This window comes from Loa loa (assembly GCF_000183805.2).
Source record: "Loa loa unplaced genomic scaffold supercont3.131, whole genome shotgun sequence".
Classification (NCBI taxonomy): domain Eukaryota; kingdom Metazoa; phylum Nematoda; class Chromadorea; order Rhabditida; family Onchocercidae; genus Loa; species Loa loa.
The window spans coordinates 85,861-95,133 of record NW_018108311.1 but is presented as its reverse complement, the minus strand read 5'-3'; the positions used below and the strand labels follow the sequence as shown (position 1 = coordinate 95,133).

Below are 9,273 nucleotides of genomic sequence, written 5' to 3'. Positions count from 1 at the left end.
ATTAGCCAGAACTTGTACGAATTATTATAATGAAAATAATGATAGTTAATTATAATAAGTAACAATAATGTCAATAATAATAATACGATAATAAGTAGTAGTAGTAGTAGTAGTACCAATAGTAATTAATAACAATGATAATGGTAGTAACAATAATAATAATGATAATAGTAATAATAATAAGGATAATAATGATAATAATGATAATAATATTAATAATAATAATAATAATAATAATAATAATAATAATAATAATAATAATAATAATAATAATAATAATAATAATAGTAATAATAATAACAATAATAATGATAATAATAATATTAATAATGATAGTAATAATAATAATAATAATAGTAATAATAATAATAATAATAATAATAATAATAATAATAATAATAATAATAATAATAATAATAATAATAATAATTATAATAACAGTAATAATAATAACAATAATAGTGATAGTAATAATAACAGTGGTAATAGTAACATTAATAGTTAAATTAATGTTTCTTAAAATCCTAATAATTTTGAAATCCAAAATTTTATGTTTAAGGCGCATCATATATGCATTTGCTTATTCACTTATTTTTTTGTTTATTTGCTCTATATTCGTCCATTTATTTGTTTATTCATCCGTTTATTTATTCATTTATTTGTTGTTTATTTGTTCGTTTATTCATTTATTTATTTGTCCATTTGTTTACTTTTTGTTTGCTTATGTATTTAGCTATTCACTTATTTGTTTAATTTTTATTTCTTGTTTGTTTGTTTGTTTTTTTTTCTTTCTTTCTTTATTTGTTTGTTTGTTTGTCGATTTATTTGTTTCGTCCATTTATTTTTTGCACATTTAATCATTTGTTTATTAGTGCGGTTGTTTATTTATTTATTTCGCTTTATCCATTTATTTATTACTTGTTTAATCAGTTAATTAATTCGTTTGTTTATTTATTGTTTACTTGTTTGCTATTTATTTATTTTTCACTTATTCGTTATTTACTTACTATTTATTTATTTACTTATTTCCTAGTCATTTACTATTTACTTATCATTTATTTATTTATTGTTTACCTGATATTTGTTTGTTCATTTATTAATTACCTATTTATCTATTGTTTGTTCGTTTACTTCCACTTATTTAATTATAAATAACGGAGGAGTTATTATATTTGATTAGGTTAAGGTATATCTACTATATTGGTGATGTCGGATGATGGTCATTTGACGTCGCCGAAGACACCCTCTGATACCGATAGTAACAGTAATAGCGGTTCATTGTTCAGTCGCCATTATCCGGATGAATTGTTATCGGACAGCAGTGGATCGAAGGATAATACGCCATCGTTGTCGAATAATGAGAATTCATTAAGCCCGAAATTTCAACCACAGAAAACAGAAACGGTCCCGACTGCACAGCGCCGGCTTCTAAAAGACCTTTTTTCACAAGGTCTCAAGTGTCAGCCGAAAATCACACATGAAGATACAATTGATTTGGCCACCAATGAAGTCAGTTTTGATTTCGAATAGCATACAAAACTATTTTATTATTGCTGGTAGTAAGGATGTTCATTCGGCAGTTTTTCTCGATTGCTGTTTTTAATGCCATTCATGAAAAAAACACTACAAATGCTTAAAATGACGATAATCAATCTCTACCTTCACATTCCGACGTGTCATTAATCACAAATTTTTGTAATGGACGTAGGCTGCTTTAATGGAGCGTGAAGGAGAAAGTATTGAAACTAACCGCTAGAAGTCTTATTAGAAAATTGGAATTTGAAATTTAACTGGAATGTATTCAGGAAAAGTCAAATTCTGACGATGAGTGGTTTCTGCAAAAAATCAAGCCAAGCGGGGCTCACCCTATTAATTGGTATTCTTATTTTTTTAATTTTTTTCTTATTTACAGCCACTACTTATACAAAATTCTGACTTTTTAACAACTGCCAGTTTTTTATTCTTTCTTTTTTCAGTGATGAAAATTTTGGAAACTCTCAAGTAGCGCTGGGTAAGTTGTCAATCCATTATCTTCGCGAGAAATGATTTATATTAACTTTTGTAGTCATTGGCAATTCATGTTGGGTAATTCATGCTTTGTTATTTTCAGAAAATTTATATCATTTTGTATACAGGTACTACACGAACAGACATACAGAAGTTTTTGATGAAGCGGTTGGTAAAACTGCGTCGAAATGGCCAGCAGAAACGTAGAGCGTTGTATGACGCTGATAACGGCATAATGTTTGACAGATCGGTATGGTATTTTATATTTGTTTCCTAATTTTGTTTTGTCCATTGCATCAATTTTCCAAAGAGAGTATTATTAAAATATTTGACGATGTATGCTATTGAGATAGGTAAAAATGTTATAACGATATGGCAGTAACAGTGATTTATGTCTGTCCTTAAATTATTCCTGATATTGTTTAGGATGTATGCAAGCGTAACGATAGAGAAAGTAAAGCATCGGAATGGAATTCTGGCGAGAAACCGCGAGAGAATAGCGCAGTCGTGAAGGAAGAGGAGGAAGAACCTATATGCGATTTGACAGAACACAAAGCGGCTAAATCGTATAATGATGATCAGAAGACAGTTAGCCAGGAAGATGGAATAAATGAAAAGAAAATAAATATCGCAAATGAAAATAATGAAACTGGTGGGGAAGTTACAAAGGTAAATGGAAATATCGAATTAAACGAGGAGAGGAAGGGAGATGTAACTGCAGACAATGCTAGCATTTTCGTCCTAAAGGCTTTTGTATATCTTTTTTCTTTTAGGATAAACCCTGTGTCATTAAAATAATCAGAAATGTTACAAAACTGAGCCGGTCAGATTTTGATAATCCAATTTTTCCCATCAAATTTTAGGGAGACACATCTGACGAAGATTGGCGGAAGGATTGGTTGCAGTCGGGAATAAAAACTTATGAAAATCTGATGAAACGTAAAAATCATGCGAGGTTTGTCACCGTTCATACTAATATTAAAATGTTGCTGGGAAAGCAAGCTTTTTATACTGCGTTTGGGATTTCTAATTATTCCTTCTTTATTTATCGATGGGAAATTAATGGTTGTTCTGCAAAAAAGCGAGTTTTTAAAAATAGTTTCTAAGAATTCGAGCGGTTATCATCCTCAGCACCTAGATCGGTTGCACTTCACGATAGATTTTTTAATTCGTAGTACCAGATTTCATTTTAGCTTTAGTGCGCTGTAGTGTACATTTTTCGGAGATTAGACTTATTCTTGCTGCAGTCACCACAGTATTTACGAAACACTAACCACAGTATAAAAGTACAATCGTAATAATGATGTTAAATTATTTGAGAGGAACTATAAGAAATGTTTGCATTCTTACTTTGAAATTATTTAATTTCAGTTATTATTTACCAGACAACGAAACAGACTCGTCCAATTTGTCGGATGAAACAACAGGTTGCTGCATTGATCTTTACTATTGGCTCAGTATTTGTTTTTCTGATTTAAACAATGAGTTTACTTTTGTAAACTTTAAATCTCCGCTGTCTAATTGAGGGACTGATATTACAGCATTGGTTTATGATCCATGAGACCCCTAATTTAAAACTTTACGAAGGACGATTAGTTTTTGAGCAATTGTTTACTTTATAAAATTAAATATAGAACTATTCCATATAATAGATTCGGAAGAAAGCGATAGAGGTTCAGCCAGTTTGGTGGATGCACTGTTAAATGATGTTGCGGCAAATTGCTCTGGTATTTTCGAATATCCTGACGACAGCGAGACTGAAGAATATAACAAATTCCGCGAGTATTATTTGCGCTTTATTTGAATTCAAATTTATCTGATTTAGGCACGTAAATTAGGTGATCCTTGTAAGACAGACAAATCTGTACGGTTCTGTCTTTTGAGGGAGAAGATACAGCTTTATGGTAATCAAAATTCTAGAAAATTTCTTTCGGTTGTCCATTTCTGAAGCTTTTGGAAGCATTTTCTGGTAATCGATGTTAATGGGAACTACTGGACATGCCTTAAAATGATTCGAAATACTGGGAAACTGTGGACTGTAAAAGACAATTATTCTAATCTCTTTTGATAACTAAAAATTGACTAAAAAATTTTGATAACTAAAAATTGATAACTAAAAATAAAAATTGACTAAAAAACCTCTTTTGATAACTAAAAAAGCTGGTGTAATAATGATACTAATGATGAGGTTATGGATGTTAATTTGGAAGGACCTTTTAATTCTAGTCAACTCAGGGTTTTGATAGATGTCAATGGTGATGACGACATGTATGACGAAGATGAATTAATCAAACGAAATAGAAAACCTAGAAAGCGCCGCTTAGTATTCTCACCCGATGGTAGCGATGAAGATGAAAAAAAGGAATGCGGAGGTGCTCCGAAGTCAGTGAAAAATGTTCAGAATCCTGAAACTGTCGATGGAGATACTGAAGCTCTCCGCATCTCAGAATACAAGAAAGAAAGTAGCTCTGATTATGTTAATGCTGCGTTAAGCGGAAGCGATAAGTTCAAGGTTATTGAAAAGGACAACCTTCTGCTCAGTGACAGAGGTAATGGTCATAAGGGAGATGTAATTCAATCGATTGATGAAGCATACGACGAGGAGGTTACAATTTTATTCCTTTGGATTTTGAGTTTTAAAAATAAAATAGCTTCATCATGTAGGTGAGCTTCGCCATATGACTAGGATAGTCAATACATTTCAGGCCTTTGCAAGAGATGTAGGTACATTTGATCATTAAACTTATACGAGCGTCAGTACGGTATTGTATAAGTGTACTGATCAAAACCATCACTTAAGAGCTGATCTACCGGATGTTAGCACTTTATAGGCTGACTCACTCACGAATTCAGAAACGAAACACTTTTAGGGTCAGCAGGTTGAAGGGACGGAAGAAGCAGGTTCTAGTGATGATGAACTGGAAGTATTTCGTAAATTGGAGATGGCACGGAAACGGCGAAAGAGGTTTGTGATTTTTTTGTTTGTACTGTTAATATTTTTCATTTTTGTATGCGAAGAGTGTGATTCCAGATAGAATGCATAGGAAACCCATTTCAGACTCGAATATATCGACGAAGAGGCTTCATTATCAGGGGATGACGTAGGAAGTGATGAAAATGATGATGAAGATCAGCTGGATGTTTATGAGGCTGAGGAGGGAGATAATGATGAGCTTCCAGACGATGAAACCATTCGAGAACAACTTCATAAACAGTGGTTAAAACAGCAACAAGCAAGATTCTTCGTGCTTTCGTTCTACTTTTGAATTATTTTTGGGATGCAGTTGACTTTTTGTCGTTTGCTTTTTATATCCGTGTCAATGTATGAAATTATTGAGTTTCTGAATTCAGGATGAGGAGAATAGAAAGCTGTTGTATTGGAAGGATAAGCTTCTTGTTGATGGCGATCTAACGGACGAAACAGATCGCACTTTCCGCTTCAAATTACGTCTAGCAAAAAGCGAGAATGCAGATAAAGATAAAGAAATTGATAACATAACTGTCGACACTGAAAATGTTGAAATCGATGACGATGAGTTGTGCAAAAGACGTCGGGAAATATCGAAATGGAAGTTAGAGGAAAGGGTAATCATTTACTGATCTATTTATCCATTTTTAAGCTTGATGAGGACTGGCTGGCTGCTTTTCCAACATCGCAAAAATCATGCATCAAGAAACATTCTTGGCGAATTCCGTTACCCTTTTTACCACTGTAACATTCAAGTTTCACTGTTTTTCCAGAAAGCTGAGTTGCATGTTGAAAGCACTCCAGTGAAGGAAATAAATCCGTTATTGAAGGCTGCTTCAAATGTCATCACTAAAGGAGGTAAATAACCTGACTTCTGCTTTATAGTATAGTTCTCAGGTTACGAAAACTTAATTTTCAGTATCTTACTGAGCGAAATCGCATAATGGTAGATTTCTGGCAGATTTCTTTAGTTTGGGTACCTGCATATTCATACCATCACCTCATTATCTTATGGATGCCATATTCTTAAAGACTACTCTAGTGGTCGCTTTTGTTAAGATTTTAATGCTTCCAAGTAGTTCGCTGCTGACTTGGATTGGTTGTTGCAGTTACACGCAATTGCAGGTTTGGGCGAGAACAATCGGTCGCACGAAAGGGTAAACGCTTCACTTTGTAAGAATTCTCTTTTGCATCATCGCAAATCCTTATCTCAGGTGTTGAATCAGACGAAGATTACGCTATATACGAAATCTGCGAGTCCTATTAGTGCCCATGCAAATGAACTTACGAAGGTTTCATTATTCAAGTCTGATTTTCTGGAGCAATTTAGCTTTGGATTTTTATATATCTCTGCCAAGCTTGATAATTCGAAAGACGGTATTCACAGTTTTAGGAGCAGAATGTTGTCAAAAACAATAATCAGGAAGCCGCTATCAAGTCGGGAAATACGATGCGCCGATCTTCGCATACGTCACCACAATGAATTCCTTTTATTTTATTCAGAAGATTAGGAGTTTCCAGTACGAACTTTGTTGAACATTATTTCCATCAAGCCTCTCAACTGTACATTTTGTTTCCTCTTTTAGTGTAATCGAACTGTATATACAGATAACCATATATATAAATCACAAATAGGTAATAGCATCCAGATCGCGGTTAAAGGTGTTACATTTCTAGCCGCAAAAACTACTGAAGGATACGTACTTCCCGAGAATGATTCATTAATAGTGATTTTGACTATCCAAGGCGATAGGTAAATCAGCCAGTAGTGTTGAAAGTTTTGCCTATGGCTTTATCCGTAACAAAAACACACCCGGTTTTTTCGTCCTACCGACCAATGCAACCGGCTTTCTATTATCCGACCAAAAGGCATGTCTCAACCAACTCAGCCTCTTGTTCTCCTGAAATTTCAGTTGTAGGTTTTATTTTTAAATCGTGAACTGTTGATGCGTCTGTCTTTTTCAGTTCCATAAATAACATAACGATATGGCGGAACCGTCAAGTGAATCGTAGGTTTCGTTTTTGAATTGTGAAATGTGGATGCATTTCCTTTATAACTGTTCCATAAATAATTGCAGTGAGTCGAAAGACCTTGTTATGGCTCATGAAGTCGGTCCAATGTTACTTCAAAATTTCCGTTTTAACTGCTGTAATAAATGGAACAACGAAATAAATGAAGAACTTCCTTTCGCTTTGTACAAATTCCCCGAAAAATTAGGTCACTATGTAATTCGAAACAAACACATAACAATAATTGATTTTACTTAACAAATCCAAGAAACGCGACATATGAAACAGAAAAAAAAAACATCTTCGAAAAAAAAACCAAACTCTCAGGATTTCTTTCCATATTTCCACTTTAGTAAAAAACGAACAAAATGTTCTAAATCTACTTTTTAACAACCACCCCCACCATTTGATTCTAATGGAATCAGTTTATTCATTTTCCTCAGATCTGATTTTTGCATGTCCATTGGTCAGTTTGATATTAAGCTGTTGCGCCCGTTCCACAATACTCTTCCGTTTCTTCGATGATACACCATGCGCCACCTCACCAGCAAACCTTTTATTCTGCATCAACAACATGTCCAAATCCTAAAAGTCCACCAATCTATTATCATTACCAGTTACTTATCTCTTGTCGAAATTTAACCAAATTGTCGGAACTGTCAATCAATGCAGGTCACTAAGAATCGGCGGAATTCTACTAAACTTCATTAAGCAAGAATAAAAGTGCGGCTGCATAAGTGAAATGAAAGAAAAACGTGTGCTTGGGCGCTCTTGTGATACGAAGTATTCACAAAAGACTTCTAAGGAAATCAACAAATAATGGTAAACAAAAGACAAGGCAAAATGAACCTTAACATTGTGTATCAGTACTTTCCTAAATCCGTTTGGCAGCATATGCCGTGTCACTTTGGCATTACCATAACCAATTTTCGGCATGCGGCGCTGTCCCTTGAACCTTCTTCGAACACGATTATCAATACCCTTTAAAGTGTTTGTTTTTATTTTGGTTCTCAAGTACTTTTCAATATTTACATATAATGCATGTACAATAAACCACAACTAGGGTCTCTGACAGTAAGGTAATCTTACTGACTCTTGACAACTCTCGTAACTGCTGGAACTTTAATTTTTGAGAAAATACGCTGTAACAGCGAATAGTAGTAGCCGTGCAATATTTAGGTCGATTCACAAAAAAAAAGAAACCTATTCTCCTCCCTCTAGCACATTTTAAGAAATATGGCAGATTTTAGCCTTATCCACAGAAAGAATTAAGTCAACGAAATATTCCAATCTCATGAAATACTCAAATTGCGGGTAATCCACAACTATTCTGGTAAGCTACAACTCAACTAATCTACAGCAAAAAGATAAACAATAATTTCTTTCCCTCTCTCGAGGAAAAATGAGCATGCCAAAACAAACCTTTGGTTTACGCCAATTTGGACGCAAGCGATGGTAACGATCGGATTCATGCCTTGTGAAGCGACGTCTATGCTTCTTTACAATTTTCACCCTTTTCCCAGCCACCAAAACCATCCTTACAAGGAACCTTAAACTGTGGCATAAGTTTACTGATAGAAAACAAGAAACCTTAAACAGTGGTATAAGTCATAAGTTTAGTGATTAATATTTGCCTCTTCCAGCAACATTTTTTCATATCACGCATCTTCTCTATCTCATACTCTCCTATTCCAAAGCAACAGTGATCCTGTGAAACATACATACATTAAATAACCATTCAAATGAATGTTCGGATCATCAAAAAATTTTCACATCAGATATCAAACATTTGTTCCTTTTTTCCTTATATTCCGGGACTCTCAAACACTGAATATGTAAAATAGAGCGAGAAAGTCAAAAGTTAACAAAATTAGCTTTAAGTCTTTTATATTCACATAACTTAGATCAGATGACCTAAAAATGATAATCCTACGACAAGGACGAAGTTTTCGTAAGGCAAGAGGATTTCAAGGCTCTGGTAGCCTACCGAAGACCCGTCCTCACTAACAACTCATCCTTTTTCTCACTCGTCTAATTTTTTAATTTAGTTGACGAAGTTCATAGCATAAATTCCGTGAACGCAAACGATAATAACAACAGGATATGGAATTCCGAAACGCAAATTTTCCATTTCGGAATACAGCCGTCATCCTTCCATAATCACCTGAGAGTTCAGCGCTTCAAATTATCCCGATTCCCGTCGCCTACAATCAGGTTACACATAGCCAGTCCCGCTCCTTCGCATACAATCCTACTGTCCCCTCAGAATCCGTTAGTTAACTGCCTAA

The 9,273-nt window shown here is 34.0% G+C and overlaps 2 protein-coding genes across 2 annotated transcripts; one reads left to right on the top strand and one right to left on the bottom strand.

Annotated features, from left to right (window-relative positions):
* The first annotated feature begins 1,178 nt into the window (after positions 1–1,178).
* On the top strand, positions 1,179–6,701 carry LOAG_17809 (hypothetical protein). Its single transcript, XM_020450473.1, has 15 exons — positions 1,179–1,509; positions 1,806–1,876; positions 1,977–2,011; positions 2,136–2,257; positions 2,434–2,676; positions 2,871–2,962; positions 3,379–3,434; positions 3,660–3,789; positions 4,243–4,612; positions 4,878–4,972; positions 5,066–5,240; positions 5,359–5,592; positions 5,749–5,833; positions 6,101–6,267; positions 6,369–6,701. The coding sequence occupies exons 1-15, from the start codon at positions 1,207–1,209 to the stop codon at positions 6,456–6,458; spliced, it is 2,268 nt and encodes a 755-aa protein (XP_020305848.1). The 5' UTR covers positions 1,179–1,206; the 3' UTR covers positions 6,459–6,701.
* Positions 6,702–7,256: 555 nt separating this feature from the next.
* LOAG_07050 (50S ribosomal protein L32) lies at positions 7,257–8,775 on the bottom strand. Its single transcript, XM_003142586.2, has 3 exons — positions 8,408–8,775; positions 7,835–7,966; positions 7,257–7,570 (listed from the first exon to the last, which is right to left on the bottom strand). The coding sequence occupies exons 1-3, from the start codon at positions 8,519–8,521 to the stop codon at positions 7,412–7,414; spliced, it is 405 nt and encodes a 134-aa protein (XP_003142634.1). The 5' UTR covers positions 8,522–8,775; the 3' UTR covers positions 7,257–7,411.
* Positions 8,776–9,273: the final 498 nt, after the last annotated feature.